At 38.0% G+C, this 18,297-nt stretch overlaps 1 protein-coding gene and 1 long non-coding RNA gene across 2 annotated transcripts; one reads left to right on the top strand and one right to left on the bottom strand.

The window, feature by feature from the left end:
• Positions 1-1,103: 1,103 nt before the first annotated feature.
• Positions 1,104-2,729, top strand: LOC141404053 (uncharacterized). The gene is made up of 3 exons (XR_012412937.1): positions 1,104-1,348; positions 2,550-2,586; positions 2,704-2,729. It is a non-coding gene; the product is annotated as an uncharacterized lncRNA (long non-coding RNA).
• Positions 2,730-6,489: 3,760 nt separating this feature from the next.
• On the bottom strand, positions 6,490-8,094 carry LOC141401986 (odorant receptor 67d-like). Its single transcript, XM_073982584.1, has 4 exons — positions 7,770-8,094; positions 7,171-7,706; positions 6,876-7,065; positions 6,490-6,799 (listed from the first exon to the last, which is right to left on the bottom strand). Exons 1-4 carry the CDS (start codon positions 8,013-8,015, stop codon positions 6,587-6,589), a joined length of 1,185 nt encoding a protein of 394 aa, XP_073838685.1. The 5' UTR covers positions 8,016-8,094; the 3' UTR covers positions 6,490-6,586.
• Between the last annotated feature and the right edge of the window lie 10,203 nt (positions 8,095-18,297).

The raw sequence follows: 18,297 nt of genomic DNA, 5'->3' as shown, positions 1-18,297 counted from the left end.
CAATCAACCGCCTGAAGAATAATAAAGCAGCAGGAGCCGATGGCTTACCAGCCGAGCTGTTTAAAACCGGAGGCGACGCGCCGATAAGGTGTATGCATCAGCTAGTTAGCACCATCTGGCAGGAAGAACGCGTACCCGACGATTGGAACCTGAGCATCCTGTGCCCCGTCCATAAGAAAGGAGATAAGACTTTATGCTCCAACTATAGGGGCATAAAAGTCTCCTCCTTATTGCGTATAAGATAGTGTCAGGGATATTGTGCGAACGACTAAAGCCAATGGTCAACGAAATAATTGGACCATACCAATGTGGCTTTAGACCCGGCAAGTCCACCATTGACCAGATATTTACCCTGCGGCAAATCCTTGAGAAGACCCAAGAGATGCAGATCGACACATATCACCTTTGTCGATTATAAAGCAGCATTCGACAGTCCCCTCCGATCAAAGGTATTCCATGCAATGTCTGAATTTGGTATCCCCGCAAAGCTCATCCGGCTTTGTAAGATGATTTTAACTGATACTAGGTCCTCAGTTAAAATTGAAAAGAACCTCTCCGAAGAATTTTGTACCAAAAGAGGTTTCAGACAAGGAGACAGCATTTCGTGGAACCTATTCAACATTTTGCTGGAAAAGGTAATACGAGATGCAAATGTCAAAAGAAATGTCACAATTTACACCAATAGCCACATGTTACTTGCTTATGCTGATGACATAGACATCATGGGACGATCAGTAAAGAAAGTAACTGATAACTTTAGGAAGGTCGAAGCAGAATCTGCGAAAGTGGGTCTGGCGGTAAACGGCGAAAAGACCAAATTGATGGTGTCGACGGGCAAAGCGTCCATAGAGCTCGGACCAACTGTGGAAGTTAGTACCTATAACTTTGAGGTTGTTAATGTACACAGGAATTGGGTTTAATGATAATAATTAGATTCAGTGTAAACTTGCTTTAATTTGCCATCCCTGTGTACATTAACTCCACGTTGCCAACACCGGCTGCAAATGTCAGTCATACACTCTTGCCTTGGTTTGTTTACATTCGTTTTTTCTAGTTTTCTTTTTTTCATTTTTCTAGTTAGTTGTTAAAGTGAAAGAGATCTCGCCGGTTGTTGTCTACGTGCAGACCACTTAGCCCTTTTTAGTTGCCTTTTTCATTTGTCCATCATTGAAGTTACAATTTATTACTCGCTGTAACCCTCGTGAATTAATCAATAAACCTTGTGCTTATAAACTAAAAGGAACAGTGTTTTTAATTATATGGACTGAAATAGCCGGGTAAACCTAAATAAACGTGATAGTGTTTCTGTGTGGGCGAAAATTGTCCAGGCTTTTCAATTGTCATCAGTGTAAGATAAACGATCCCCGTGGGATTATAAGTAGAACCTCATAAAAACTGTCTCAATTGTCCCAACTGGACTACCAACCACGGTTAATAATCAACTGGTGTTTCTCTGCCCCCGGTGAGGCTGTCATAAAAGTGTGAACATTTGTTTTGTGCGCCCAAGTGATTTTAGCCAACAGGTGGAGTACCTTTAGCTCGATTTGGATATTGGTTGAGCCAAAGGAGTTCACGGGATTTGTCCGGAACAGAGGTAGTTAAAGACTTCGTCTACCTCGGCACTGCCATAAACAGTACAAACAACATCAGTTGTGAAATAAGAAGAAAAATTGTTTTGGCCAACAGATGCTACTATGGTCTAAGTAAGCAATTTAAAAACAAAGCCACATCTCGTCAAACAAAAATAACACTATACAAAACGCTGATACTACCCGTGCTAATGTATGGCTCCGAAGCATGGGTACTTGCGCAAGCAGATAAGGCAGTGCTTGGTGTGTTTGAGAGGAAAATTCTTCGAAGGATCTACGGGCCGATTTGCGTTGACGGTGAATATCGACGTCGTATGAACCATGAGCTATATCAGCTATACAAAGACATGAATATAGTTAAAGGTATCGAGATGCAACGATTGCGTTGGCTAGGTCATATCATGACAATGAGCGATGATGAACCCGCTAAAAAGGCGTATGAATACATGCCACATGGCGGTGCACGCAGAATCGGCAGGCCTAAGCTTCGATGGAGCACACAAGTGAATCGAGTCGAGCGAAAAACAGAGAGGAATGGAGATCTTTTCTTAGTTCGGTCTATGGAACAAATGTTCTGTAATGGGCCAACTAAGTAAGTAAGTAGATATACTGACACAAGAAAATAACTATAAACGAACTTTAGTTTAGCATAGACAGTGCAACAAACCTGTGGCTTCTCTCACAAACATGTAAATTTCTGTTTTGTACTTTGTTATTATCTGTTTATAATATATTGTGTTTTTCGTAGAATATCCCTGAAGATGACTGTCGATGACAGTCGAAATTTTGGAAACAATAAAAATTAAAAAAAAAAAAAACATTAAAATAAACATTGTTTTATTCGACCTTTAGCCAAACTAAATCCAACAAAATATTACAACAACAGGTCAACAATAGAAAAACAATAACATACCACATAAATTACTAATAATTGTTTATGTTTTTCCATTTTGCTTACAGATGACAACGCCCAAAAGGATAATTAACTTCGCTGAAAGTAAGTATGAAGTGTTTAATGTGAAATGAAAATCCAAATATTGGTTAAACTATTTATTATAGTTTTTATGTCGTCGTATTTTTTTTTTGTCAATTTTCATTTCTTTTTGCAATGGAGATAAAAAATAGAAAATCTAATGATCAGTGGAATTACGGAGACTTTCCGTGGTCAATGAAGCACTACTCCCTTAAGAAACCAAATGCTGTATCTCAACATCATCGACGTACACAAGGGATGACACAGCGACAAAAGTTGGAGGTAAGTTATTGTTTACAAAACCAGTAAATTTTTTAACAATGTGTTTATTATTTCAATTTTACTTACAGATGACAACGTCCAATACTATCATTAATGTGGTTAAAACCTGAGGTATTAAATATGACTTGTTTTAATGGTCAAAACTAATTGCAATAAAATGAAATAAACACATTTAGCATTGACTTCATTATTGTTCATTACGCGAGTATGAAATGACTTCGTAACATGAATGAAATCTTACGTTACATCAATGAAATGTGTCATTGATATTGAACCAACGTAAGCTTCATTGCATAGATAAAGAAGTTTCATTACAACAATGAAAATATTTCATTGCATTAATGAAGAAGTTTCGTTACGACAATGAGAGTATTTCATTGCATTAATAAACAAGTAAGTACGTATCAGTCAGCTGTGCTGACGGAGAAATACCCTCAGCCACTGACCAAGAAAAAAACAACAAAACCAAACCAAACACAATAATTATGCCGTATATAAAATATAGTGATTTTGTATCACGAGTTTGCTTTAAAATCTGTACGTACCGTAACGTGGGCTTATACCAAATCATTGACATATACTAAACATTTTTGGCGACCAAACTTCCTCATAAAGGACTCAAAATATTAAATTATCTTAAAATAAGTTTGAAAGAAATTGTTGAAAAAGTTTTAGAGTTATCTTGCACAATATCCGACAGGTTTTTGAAGTTTTTGGGTCATTATCAAAGGGAGTATTGACTTACTTCGGAACAAAAGAGTCAAAACGATGCGAGAGGAGCTCCTAAACTTCACTTTATTCGATTTTTGTGTGGCAGGTACCCGAAGTAGTGGACAGATATAGTCTATATTTCAATCCCATCCCATGGACTGGATGAAATAATACGATGTGCAAAGCCTGCAGCAATCAAAAACACCCTGCGAGGGTTATCTTGCAGATTTCCATTTTGGTTGGTGCCGTCAGGGTTTCTTGGAGCTTTTAGGCCAATATCTTAGGAATTAAAGCGAGCCACAAAAAAAAAACTTACTGAAAAAAATTTCAAAACGATCCGTGAGGAGCTCTTAAAATTCACTTTATCCGAATTTTGTGCGGGAGGTACTCGAAGGAGTGGACCGATACAATCCATATTGCAACCTGATACATGACTGGATACAAAAGTACGATGTGCAAAGCCTGCACCAATCAGAAATTTCCTTCGAGAATTATCTTGCGGATTTGCCATTTTGGTTGGTGCCGTCAGGGTTTCTTGGAGCTTTTAGGCCAAAACCTCAGGAAGTATGGACTTCCGCAAGAAAAAAATTGTACCGTCATAAAGGGAGCGGCAAGGAAAACTTACTGAGAGGAGCCCTTAAACCTCACTTTATCCGAATTTTGTGTGGGAGGTACCCGAAGGAGTGGACCGATATGACCCATCTTCGAACTTATACTAAGTTTGGACAAAATATTACGATACCCAAAATTTGGTTCGAATCGGTTGAACTGTTCGAGTGTTATCATGTGCACAAGCAAGACAGATATTTTTCGTATCAAAATGTATAAACCTTTCTAGCCTAAAGGCTGAGGGTATTAAAAGTTTCATTGCATCAATGAAGGATTTTCATTGCATTAATGAAAAAGTTTCATTGCATTAAGGAAAAAGCTTCATTGCATCAATGAAGGATTTTGATTGCATTAATAAAAAAGTTTCATTGCATTAACGAAAAAGTTTCATTGCATCATTGACGAAGTTTCATTTCATCAATGAAGAAGATTCATTGCATTAATGAAGGATTTTCATTGCATTAATGAACAAATTCGTTAATTTTACTTCAATGAAACTTTTTTCGTTCATTCAATGAAGCTCTACGTTGGTCCGACATCAATGACAAAAGTCATTGATACAACGTAGGATTTCATTCATATTACGTAGCTTCTTCTTTCAGTGTATTCGATACAAACAGTTTGGAAAAAAGCTATTTCCATATCCTTAGCTCTCTATCTGTATCAGTTACCAAATTACCTTACTGGTCTCTATAGGAGAATTTGCCACTTCCAGTGCCAAAGCCATCAGATGTTTCACTCTTTGGTCTAATTTTCGGACTTCATTCTGTCTCCTGTACATCTCGATTTGTTCACAATCCCGCTTTTCCATCTCTCTCTTTTCTTTTTTTGTGTCCTCTCTTCTTTTCTCCCGATACCTCCCTCGTGCGCTACGCGTTGCTACTGATTGTAAAGTAGCCCTATATGCCGCATTTTTCTCTTCGGTAGCAGCACGACACTTCCGGTCATACCATGGATTCCTTGGTGGAGGTCTCTGGTATCCAAGTAGTGATTTTGCGGCGGTTTGCATGGGAAATGTTACATGTTATCGGGACGAGGAGTGCTTTGATTAAGCAATTGGGCCAGTTGAGTGGAAAATGCTGTGGCTATCTGTTGTGATTGCAGCTTACCGATGTCCAACTTTCGTGTTGTGTCTATCTATCTATCTTTCTATCTATCTATCTATCTATCTATCTATCTATCTATCTATCTATCTATCTATCTATCTATCTATCTATCTATCTATCTATCTATCTATCTAATCTTTCTAATCTATCTAATCTATCTAATCTATCCAATCTATCTAATCTATCTAATCTATCTATCTGTCTATCTATCTATCTATCTATCTATCTATCTATCTATCTATCTATCTATCTATCTATCTATCTATCTATCTATCTATCTATCTATCTATCTATCTATCTATCTATCTATCTATCTATCTATCTATCTATCTATCTATCTATCTATCTATCTATCTATCTATCTATCTATCTATCTATCTATCTATCTATCTATCTATCTATCTATCTATCTATCTATCTATCTATCTATCTATCTATCTATCTATCTATCTATCTATCTATCTATCTATCTATCTATCTATCTAACTATCTATCTATCTATCTATCTATCTATCTATCTATCTATCTATCTATCTATCTATCACAACGTGTTCAATTTGATTTCTTGTTCTTTGATCTGGAGACAGCCAGGTGCCCTTATGAATATCGAGATGCTTAAATCTGGTACTGCTAACCACCATGTTTTTTCCAGCTGCAAAGTCTATCAGCCTCATACCATTGTCAGATGTTTCGCTGTGGAGACTGAATTTCCCGACTGTTGGGCCAAAGATATTCTCCTTTCCAATGTTAGCATTAAAATCGCCTAGTATAATTGTAATGTCATGGGCATGGCAACGGTCATAAGTTTCTTCTAAGCGCTCGTAAAATATATCTTTGGTCTGTTCGTCCTTGTCTTCAGTGGAAGCATGAGCGCAAATAAAGCTGATGTTGAAGAATTTTGCTTTCAATCGAATTGCAGCGAGTCTTTCATTCACTGGCGTGAAGCTGGAGACCAGATGTTTTAACCTCCGACCAACTACAATTCTTGAGATATAGCCGTTTTAAAAAACACATAATTCTTATGCACATATAACGGAAATATGCACATATTCAGACGAACCGGCTAAAATAACCGAAGCAACCGTGACTGTCCCCCCAACAAATATATGTTTCCTTGTTTTTTACGCCTTCAAAGACAATGTCGTTTTCAAGTTCACATGTACTAATCCGCCATATGACTCTCCTTTGCATTAAGTTTTTCCCCATCAAAATATACACATTTTGTTAATAAGTAATTTATTTAGAAAGTGAATTGGTGCAAATCTACTGACAAATAACACGATATGTATGCGCAAAAAAATTTAAACATTTTACATTCATTCAATAAAATTCAATAACAACATTGTTAAGGAATAAATTGTTTTTGATATCTGTAGACCAGTGTTCATTGATAGTTCCATTACTGATCCGATAGTTAAGCCTGTGGTATTTTGAGCCACCATCAGCATGATACATAACATTTTCTTTTCCTTAACGGAAAGTTCGTACCAGCGAACATCATTGTAACAGGATTGAATGAATTCTTCGTTCTTCGCATTAAGTGAGAGGATGTTGAAAAACAATTTATTACATAGAGATCAAGTGGGGTTTCCAAAGCTTACTTACTGTTATATCCACCAGTGTGCCCATGGCACAAAAAACCTGCATCATTACAAAACAATACGCCAAATAAATATAACCGGCTGGCCAAGTTCCCAAAAGTATGCAAAATAGGGCACAAACTATGGCCACGAAGGAGGTGGTAATTTTCGCAAACACATTCCAATAGCATACATCTCTGCTGACGTTAAGGAAACTGTAACAAAAAATTTAAAATTTTTTACTCATTCACAGAAACAACAAAAAATATGCTACGCTAGGTACAGTCGAATTGAGTGGCTGTTGACGAATTGCTACTTACATTAAATATTTTTGGTGAAACTTTATAATATCCTTTAAAGCAACCATAACGTCCCGTTTTCTTTCCAACTCCGACTCATAGTCATCATCATCTAATATTTGATTGATTTCACGAAATTTACATTGCAGAATTCCCTTAAATGTGGAGATCTGCGATATGGGTGTCAATATCGCCATATCAGCTGCATATAAACCAAAACCACCAACAGTTATAAAGGATGCCTGGACCCCATTTGTTATCCACAAACCGTGTGTGGTTTCAACATCCACGCCCGGTGCAAAGCCATACACAATTGCTTCGTGGGCATCAAAAATGAAATTGTATAGAACTGTAATCGAACTCATGCCAAGGACCAGCATTAAATTAATAAAGGCACATATTTTCATTAAATTCGCCAGCAATTTTAAGCCCCGATTAAGATGTACACGATAATCGGAATGCAATCGTTCATATGTCTCATAAATATCATTACATTCGGATAGAAGAAAACGATATTTATCCTGTTTTACAATGAAACTAATGGAAACGCATAAACCCTGCGAACAATAGGATTTTGTTATTAAAAGGGACCCAAAAAGTCGTTATCAATTTTGTTATACCTGCAACAGGGTTCCACCAGCCAATGAAATTACTTGAACCAGAATTGTCCAATCTCCCTCCTTGACATAACCGTCAATCATTGTATAGGTGAGTAACAAAAAAGATACACACAAAAGTATAAAAAGTAGGATGGTACGAAAGTTCACGCGATAATTTTCATCGAAAACATCGACTCCACAAATGTCTGAACAAATCCGTGTAATGCGTATAATCGCATTTAAGCGTTGAGAATGTATTTTCGCCATGGCGATTTGAACGGAATGAAGTTAAGATGGGTACTGACAACAATAAATTATGCACAATTGTGAAATTCAAAACGACGAAAGGCTTACACCACTACTTTTCTGAGAGGGAATAAAGCCAACTTATTAGCAGTGTATGGCAAATGGCCTTTCTCACATATTTATGCCGATTAATAATCGCTCTCGAATGACGCAAAATATTAAAAAGTTGTTATAACACACATACATACCCAGCAAAATAAATTGGAAGTAGTGCAATGTAGACTAGTTCTTTCACGGTATATTTTGATGCAGTTCAAACGGAGTCGTGAAAGAGGCACTCCATTCCTTACATTTTAACCGCATTCGGATGCGATCCAATGAATGACATCCTTTCCTCACATTTTAACAGCATCTGGATGCAGTTCAATCAGAGTCGTGAAAAAAGTCACTCCAATTCCTCACATTCTAGGAGCTGTCACTGACAGATTGGCTGAACAAAGCCTGAAACTCCTGGATATACTGGAGCAGACGTTGGCCCTGCATCTCAGTCAGGGTGGCTATTCTTCTGGGGCCGAGGACGGCTCATCGGATGACGCAATGAACACCACAGTCATTCCAGCGACTGTAGTCAACGATGAGTCGGCCTCGGCCTCAGTGGAACCAGCCACCTGTATAAACTGTGGACCAACCGATGCACCATCAACCCAACCATCGGCCGTAGCCGATGTTGCTGGCTTACAAGGACTTGCTGCTGTTGAGGAAGGAACTACGGCCAAAATACCGGCCGGAAAAGCTCCAACCACCTAAGACAGCTCTGCTAGTCAATGGGCCAAAAAGAGGAGGGCGTACCACCGAGCAATGCACTTCCTCAGGAAGTATATTGACAGGGAACCCTCATCTATAACGTTGAGAGAATGTAAGCTGATCAAGCTTAATCTCAAGGTAGTGAGAAAGATCGAAAGATCTCACCCTCACTTACCCAAGAGAAATCCTGATATCAGTAAGCTATCTCTCTTAACGGCTAATAAAGAGGTTAGGTCAATATCTACATCGACTCCCACAGCCCCCAAGGGCCAAACCGGGAGCGATGCTGACATGATCCGAAAACAATGAAATGATTCGCCTCCTTCGACCTCAAAGCTTTCTTCAAAGAGATGTCCCGGCACACAGAAAGGACAAACCTCACAGGAGAAGGCAGTCAAGTCGAAGGGGACGAATCATAAGAGCTCTAAATCTGGGAAGTCCGACCGAACACCGGCCTTCGTACCTGGGGGAGCACCTACCTAGCCCAATCCATCTCCACCAAAAAGTGCGGTGAAGAGAGATAGGTCAATGGAGGAGCCACTCCCCAGTGCTAAGAGACCCATTCCAGGTCAACAACCCAAAATCAACACCTACCCAGGCGGTTGCCCTAAGACTGGAAACAGGAAAGATGCCGCAGCCAGTTCAGCCTCACAAGTTAACTCGGGCCACAAGGAATCTTCCGGTTCTCATCTTAAGAGCAACAGCAGGGGAAAAGGAACGAGCAGACCGTCGAGTGGCGAGCAGCGAGTTGCGAGCAGCGGTCATCGATAGATCTGACCCTGATTGGATAATCAGAGAGGAGAGACTACTTATCGAAACTCGTCTGCGTGACATCGTGTTCTCAGGCGAAGGGGAACCTCCAAAGCACACCCAATTTGACAGTGCCGCTCCATACAGAGGCGTTAGGGTCACCTGTTGTGAAAATAGGGAATCTCTGGATTTCCTCACTTCCACGATAGAGGGCCTTGGCGAACTCTGGGAGGGGTGTCAACTGGCAGTCGTTGGTGTCAAAGAGGTCCCTTTCAGAAGAGTGTTGTCAGCATGGGTGCCACCTCCACCTGTGGATCCCGCACGCGTACTGAATATACTCAGCAGACAAAACCCCAATCTTCGGACCAGCACATGGAATCTGGTCAGCCACAATCTGGAAAATGGAGGTGTTGTCATCAGGGTGTCAATAGACACTCAGGGGCAAGATTACCTAAGGACTCGAGAGGGCAAACTACATTTTGGTCTAGGATGGATCAGATTCCGCCTAGGACGAAAGTAGTGGAGGAACGGAAGCAGCAGCCGCTTCGCATAATGCAGATTAATCTGCATCACTGTAAAGCGGCTGCTGCTGAACTTCTTCTAGCCCACAAGAAATCCGAAGTTGACATCGTCTTAATTTAGGAGCCCTATTTATACAAAAATAAGCACCTGCACCACCTTCGACACACCCAACGGGGACAAGGTAAGACCTGTGTCTTTTCTAAGAAAAGTGTTAAACTAATATTTCTTTCTAATTTCAGCGGAGGTGATATTACTGCTGTAAGGATGTAATGCAGCTCCCAGAGAGCCACCATATTCTCGTCCATTTACATGCCATTCGAGAGCCCTGACCCAACGGGCAAAGACGTGGAGAAGCTCGTCAAAGAGATGGGTAGCACTTGTCTCATCATCCTAGGATGTGATGCCAATGCTCACCATTTCCACTGGGGCAGCAGCGTAATCTTAGAATATGTAACAGGGGAAACGAATACACTTTTCAAACTAGCCCTCATTAACAAATCCCTTATCAGTGACTGGAGGGTATCGGAAGAATGCTCCTTTTCGGATCATCGGAAGATACTCTTCCAGGTCTCTGTAAATGGTATTCGACAGCCACCATTTAGAAAACCGACTGGAACAAATTCAATGAACTAGTAAGCTTCAAGCTGGAAGTATCACGCTAGCCCCGAACAGCCACAGAGGTTAGCAGTGCAGTGAAGCACGTGACAGAGGTTTTGGTGGACAGCTATGAGACAGCCTGCCCACTCACTTACCCAGGCAGAAGATGTCAACCGGTCTGGTGGTCAAAAGATCTGGCTAATCTCAGAAAGACTAGCAGAAGGCTCTATAACAAAGCCAACAAAACGAAGTTGCCCACAGATTAGGAGAACTATAAAGTATCTTTCAATAAGTACAACAGCGAAATAAAGAAGGCTCATGACCAGGAGAATTCAAACAATGGGTGAACACACAATATCATTTCTAACAACATACTGCCAACAACGAGCCGACAACACTGCTTCTTCACGCCAAGGGTCTGAAGTGGCTTCAACACGAACAAATTACAGCACCTTAATATGGCAAAACCTCCTCACTCGCTCTTCTCTCTAAAATAATTTCTCAACTGTCTTTCAATCCATAGCACTTACTTAACTATTCTTAATTACTTACTTACTTCTTCCCTCGATACCTTCTATGCAATTTTATTTCTTTTCTTTTCTTTTTTCCAACCCACACTATAGGATGAACACAATGGACCATAAGGTCTCCGAGTGGAGTTGATGTCCAACACGATAGCTGCGCGTCCTTTAACCTAACCATTCATCACATTTTAACAGCATTTGGATGCTATCCAACGATTGACATCCATTTCTCACATTTAATTTGCATTTTCGGATGCAGTTTAAGGGAGTCGTGAAAAGGCACTCCGTTCGATACATTTTACAAGCAGTTGCTTAGTGATCCCTAGCAAGCGAATTTGTAGATACCTACAACTACAGAAATTTTTCAAAGAAAGAAAAAGTGTGCATCAGTTTCTAAAATTTATATAAAATAAAAAATACAACCAAAAGTTGGGAACATTTTTACGGTAACTCACGAGAAGAAAATTTCCTATAAGAACCCCTTTTGCAGATGAAGCAAAAACATTTCAGCTTGGATTAAATGGAGATCGGGCGAAACAAACTCAGTTGCGATTGAATTTAATGAAGAAATTTCAACATCTGTGTTAATGTAATAAAGTTCTTATTATTCTTGTTTAACACAAACAATAAATTCTTTTTATTGGTTTTGGGATTCTTTGCAATGGCTTGCATTTTTATTGCATCTTTCGACTGCGTAAAATTATATTCCGAAGAGTACATTAAAATTCAAACTAAAGCACTGCATCAAAAAAAGGGTTAGTTAGGTTAATGCGATTCCAAAGGAATGGTTTAAATGCAGTGCCGAAGGGTTAGTTAAAATGCAGTGCTAATGGAGTTTATCTTTCAGTAGTCACGCTCTTGTAAAAATCATGAGTGAAAATGCATAATTTGATGCACTTCCAGATCTATTGTACATATGATTTAACTGCATCTTTGGAGGCAAACATTTTGCTGGGTATATACGCCAAGACGCAGATTATCTCATAACCGATGTAACTGCAAATCATTTCCCACAGTGACAATTGTAGGAAGCCTATGTCAATCAAGAATTTTAATACTTGTCACCTGCCCAACATTTAATTGGTGTAATTGCCCTATGACATTTAAATTAATTAGTACACGCTTAAATTATTTAATCAATATTTTGCTAAAAGGAAGGTGAGATGAATTGCAACATACCCTATATGGACTTGAAAAAATTATTCTTTAGCAAATCCACGTTTTGTGGCCCGATAGTCTATGAAACAAGTAAAAAAGTGTCAGTCGGCTTTGCCGACAGATATATACCCCCAGCCAATGTGAAGTGAAACTTTCACCTACGGATAGATCGAATGTATTTAAGGTCTCTTCAGAATTTTGTGGCCCTTTTTGGACATTTGAACTTGCCGACAAAAATGTGGATTTGGAATTAACTGCACTAATGTTGAACTTTTGTGGGGGAGGTACCCTTAGAGAGGACCGATGTGGGCCATTTTAGAAGTTAAACTAAATTTTGACAAAATATTAGGAGATCCAAAGTTTGGACTAAATTGTTTGCCTCATTCAGGTGATATCGTCCTAGCATTTTAGTGACATTTTTTTAAGAAGAAGTACCGGAAGTTGTGGACCGGTATTGCCCATGAAACTAACGTTGGATATAATATGACGAAGACCATATGTTGGACCAAATCGGTTGAACAGTTCGAGAGTTATCGTGCTCTCCGAAAGCTACATATGGTGATATAGGGATTTTTTTACACCTTTCGTGCTGTTTTTCTAAGAAGTATGGACTTGCCCCTTTTACCGTCGTACTGGAGGTAGTGAATGCAAATCGCTTCAACAAAAATTAAAGTGATTCGAGAGCAGGTCTTAAAGTGAACTTATCCAAAATTGTGTGTGAGAGGTACCAGAAGGAGTAGACAAATATAGTCCATATTCGAATCTGATCTATATCAGGTATATATATTATTATGTGCAAAGTATGGATTACATCGGTCACTCCCTTCAAGAGTTATCTTGCGCACAACTTTTTTGAACTTTTGTGGGGGAGGTACCTGAAGGAATGGACCGATATGGCTTATTTTCGAATTTAAATTATGTTTGGACAAAATATTACGAAGGCCAAATTTTGGACCGAATCGGCGGATCCGTTCGATAGATATCTTGCGCTCCATCCACTACACATGGTGTTATAGGGGCTTTTTGCATCTTTGAGGCTATTTTCTCAGGAAGTATGGACTTGCCCCTGAGGAAACTTGTACCGTCGTATGGAGGGCAGTGAATACAAGTTGTTGCAACAAAAAATCAAACCGATTCGAGAGCAGGTCCTAATCTCAACTTATCCGAAATTTTGTGTGGGAGGTACGCGAAGGAGTGGATCGATTGAGTCCATATTGGAACCTCATCTAAGACTGGTAGACATTTTACGATGTGCAAAGTATGGATCAAATCGGCTACTTCCTTCAAGAGTAATCGTGCGCACAAATTTTCTGAACATTTTCGAACTTTTGTGGGGGAGGTACCGGAAGGAGTGGACCGATATAATCCATCTTTGAACTTGAACTAAGTTTGGACAAAATATTACGAAAGCCAAATTTTGGACCGAATCGGACGATCCGTTCGAGACTTATCTTGCGCTCCAACCACTACACACGGTGTCATAGGGTTTTTTGTAACTTTCAGGCTATTTTCTCAAGAAGTATGGACTTGCCCCTAATGAAACTTACAGCGTCGTATAGAGGACAGCAAATACAACTTGCGTAAACAAAAATCAAAGCGATTCGGGACCAGGTCCTAAACTGAACTTATCCGAAATTTTGTGTGGGAGGTAGCCGAAGGAGTGGACCGATTGAGTCCGTATTGGAACCTCATCTAAGTTTGGTGGAAATTACACGATGTGCAAAGTATGGACCAAATCGGTTATTCCCTACAAGAGTTATCGTGTGCACAAATGTTGCGACAATTTTTTAACATTTGTGGGGGAGGTACCTGAAGGAGTGGACCTATATGGCCCATCTTCGAACTTAAATCGAATCTGGACAAAATATTTCGATACCCAAAATTTGAACCGAATCGATTGATCCGTTCGAGAGTTATCGTGCGCACCAGCCAGCCAGACAGACAGACGGATAGACAGACAGACAGACAGACGGACGGACATTGCTAGATCTACTCAAAATTGTCTGAAACGGATATCGTACAAACATACTTGGGGGAAAAAATATTCTTTAAAATATCCACGTTTTGTAGATTGTTGGTCCTTGAAAAAATATTCTTTAAAATATCCACGTTTTATAGATTGTTGGTCCCTGAAAAAATATTCTTTAAAATATCCACGTTTTGTAGATTGTTGGTCCTTGAAAAAATATTCTTTAAAATATCCACGTTTTGTAGATTGTTGGTCCTTGAAAAAATATTCTTTAAAAAAATCCACGTTTTGTGGTCTGATGCTCTGTGAAAAAATATTCTTTACAAAATCTACGTTTTGTGGTCTGATGGTCTATTAAAAAATATTCTATAAATGAAAAATATGTGTTTATTTATAAATGCAATTAAAACTAGAAAATAACAATAAATTACGCACAATTGTGTAATAAAAATGGGGAAGGGCTTACACCATACCTTTTCTGTGAGGTAATAAAGCCAACTTATTAGCAGTGTATGGCAAGTCAATGACACAAAACATTTAAAAAGTTGTTATAACACACACACATATATACGCCTAGACGCAGATTATCTCATAACCGATGTAACTGCAAATAATTTCCCACAGTGACAATTACACTGTGCAACATTTTGAGGGTGATCTTGTGCAAACTATTCGAACTGAGGATTTTTTGAAAGTACAGACCCAAACGACAAGAAACCCTAGTTGGGTTTTGTTGTGTCAGATCCAGCTCGGATTTTATGGCCCCATCTAAACATGGTTAAATATAGAGTTTTTAAAGAAATTCGGGGCTATATCTCTGAAACCAATGCAAATCTTCTTCTGACCTCTGAAGCAAATGTGTAGATAAGGACATAAATAAAATATTTAAAGAAATAATGAACTCGAAAAACTACATTTATTGCCTCAAATTTCAAAATATATGCAAAAATTCCACAACTTTTATACATTTCGCACCGTATCTCCAAAACCGTTAATTTTTTCTGATTATTTTCTTTTGTAAAAATATTCCCTGGAATGTAATTCACAACTCTTCAGAACATATCATTGTTGTAAAATGCCTCTATCCCGTAGTTTTCAGTACATTTTTCAACGACGATTTAATAAACATGTCAATAATGTAGTGAAATCCGCAACGCGAGAATAAACTGTTGGTGTGAACTGTGTTTGAAATACGTGTTGTAAAAGATATGATGCAAAATACCGCTGAAATAACATGAAGTAAGCATTTTAGAGTTTCAGAATGTTCTGAAGAATTGCTGAGGACTTTATTTGGATGATTTTTGTAAAAGGTTACTTGGTTCAACTCCCAATAGTTTAGCTGATACTGACCAGAATTTTAACAATTATGTAAAATTTTCTATATTTTATAGATTTGGATGCCCTAGATGGAGTTTTTCTTATGTGGTTTTTTCAAAAGATAAGTTTTACTAGTTTAGGGCTACAATATTGCTAAAGACAGCAAGTCCAAGTTCCTATTCGTTTCTGAGATAAAGGCATGATAAATGGAAAAAAGTGTAGATTTAGCCCGGTTTAGATGAGGCCATAAAATCTGAACTGGATCTGACGGGACAAAACCCTGATAGGAGTTTTGTAGTCTCAATATGTACTTTCAAAAAATGCATACTAGAAGTTGTTTGCATTTTCAGTGTTGCATAGTGTTATAGGAAGCCTATGTCAATCATGCAATTTTAACACTTGTCACCTGTCCAACATTTAATTGGTGCAATTGCCGTACGACATTTAAATTAATTAGTACACGCATGGCCATACGGACAGGAGAGCTCACCAACCAATTACTTAATCAATATTTTGCTAAAAGGAAGGGGAGATGAATTGCCACGTACTCTATATGGTCTTGAAAAAAATTATTCTTTAAGAAATCCACGTTTTGTGGTCTGATGGTCTATGAAAAATATTCTTTAAAAAATCCATCTATGAAAGAATATTCTTTAAAAAATCCATCTATGAAAAAATATTCTTTAAAAAAAATCCCTCTATGAAAAAATATTCTTTAAAAAATTCACGTTTTGTGGTCCGATGTGTCTGTGAAAAAGTATTCTTTGAAAAATTCACGTTTTGTGTTCTGATGGTGTATGAAAAAACATTCTTTAAAAAACCCGCGTTTTGTGGTCTGATTGGTCTATGAAAAAAATATTCTTTAAAAAATCCACGTTTTGTGGTCTGATGGTCTATGTAAAAAATTATAACAAATAAAATGTAATAATGCATTACTGAACTTCAATGCATTTGGTGCGGAAACTTTTTTCGCGATAGAAAAAAATTACACCATATTTCATAGTGGTTAGCATGCTCTGCACGGCTATGCGGTGGTATTTTTGTGGTCTGATGGTCTATGAAAAAATATTCTTTAAAAAATTCACGTTTTGTGATGTAAGGTCCTTAAAATATTTTATTTTAAAAACTCCACGCTTTGTGAAGTGAGTGAAGTAAATTCAAAAATCAATGTTTTGTGAACTATGGCCCTTGAAAAATGTTAACTTTAAATCCACCACTTGAAAAAATTAAACATTTTAAACATTTATATAAATAGCAAGCTTAAGGCCGCAATTATGGACCGATTGTAACGAACTTTTTAGGGAGGTTGGGTTCGGGCCAGAATAGAAATGATTAGTTTTTGGTGGTAATCGTGAAATGTTCAGGGGATGAAATGGACCAAAAACAAAAATTTAACCAATTTTGTAGCGGCTCTGTAGGTCAAAATAATAACCCGCAAAATTTTAAACAAAATTTGAGTTTATGATGAAGATGAAGCGTACAAACCAACGTGAAGATCACACAATACTTAGCGGGTTAAATGGACTGAATCTTTTGTGTGAAATTGGTAAAAATTTCAATAACGTAGCGGTTAAACAACGGAAGTAGTAGTACTACATAAAAGGGTTTCATTACATTTTAGTTTGTGTGAACTAAATTTTCCTTTCTTGCTACAAAAATGTCTTTGTCATGCTAGATAACTTTTTGGTTTTGGTCATAAGTATTATACATTACATCTCTGATATTTGATAATTAAATTTTCACAATCATTGAAAGAAGTTCCGTGGAGAGCGATTGTCCAGGGATAGTGGTATAGGGTATCCCATGGTCGGCTCCGTCCGACTATAGACTTTTCTTACTTGTTTTTGTATAAATAAGTACGAATGTTCAAGACCTCCTCCCTACCTCCACTCTAAACACCAATTGCTAATCTAATACCGAATTTCACAATTTCAGTTCTACCCTTTACAAAATCACAAATTGTACAAAATTCCATACCATATAGCAAATACCAAAAGGTACCATTTAGCACTTTTGGTACACGATTTTCCAAAATGTACTTTCATAGCTCAGCTCTATCCGTTCATCTAAACCCAATTTATAGCCAATGTAGTTCCATTTAGCACTTTTCCATAAGTACGAATTTCCGAAACTACCTCAATCCTACACTCACGCAAATAAAAATTGTAGCGAATTCCGTACCATTTAGTACTGTTTCGTGCACATTAGTACGATTTTCCAAAGCTAACTCCATATCTCAATTCTATATTCCAACAGTAATCTTAATTCCAAATTTCAGGATTCCAGTTCTTCAAATGCAAATCCAAATCATACTAAACTCACTACCATTTAGAACTTTTCGACCTTTGGTACATCTTTCTTATCCTTCATCAGTGACCCCCAATCCAAATTTCAGGATTCCGGCCCTATTCGTTAACCCATATCCAAATTGTACTATATTTAGTACTATGTAGTACTTTTCGTATACTTTTAATTCGAATTTCCAAAAACCTTTCTTTTTTACTCTCAATGACTTTCATTCCAAATTTCGGGATTCCAGCTCTATTCGTGCACCTAAAACCCAAATTGTACTAAATTTAGTACCATTTATTACTTTTCGTACTCTTATAGTTCGAATTCCAGAAACTTTTCATTTTTACTCTTCTTCAGTGATTCTCATTCC

This window comes from Musca autumnalis, unplaced genomic scaffold (assembly GCF_047663935.1).
Source record: "Musca autumnalis isolate F117 unplaced genomic scaffold, ASM4766393v1 scaffold_4, whole genome shotgun sequence".
NCBI lineage: Eukaryota > Metazoa > Arthropoda > Insecta > Diptera > Muscidae > Musca > Musca autumnalis.
Note: the sequence above shows the minus strand (reverse complement) of the source record. Positions and strands in the feature narration are given on the sequence as shown.

Coding starts and splice junctions, on each gene's coding strand:
- LOC141401986 (XM_073982584.1), bottom strand. CDS start 8,015: ATGGCGAAAATACATTCTCAACGCTTAAATGCGATTATACGCATTACA. Junction 7,707..7,769: donor CTGGTGGAACCCTGTTGCAG/GTATAACAAAAT, acceptor TATTGTTCGCAG/GGTTTATGCGTTTCCATTAG. Junction 6,800..6,875: donor GCACACTGGTGGATATAACA/GTAAGTAAGCTT, acceptor CTTAATGCGAAG/AACGAAGAATTCATTCAATC.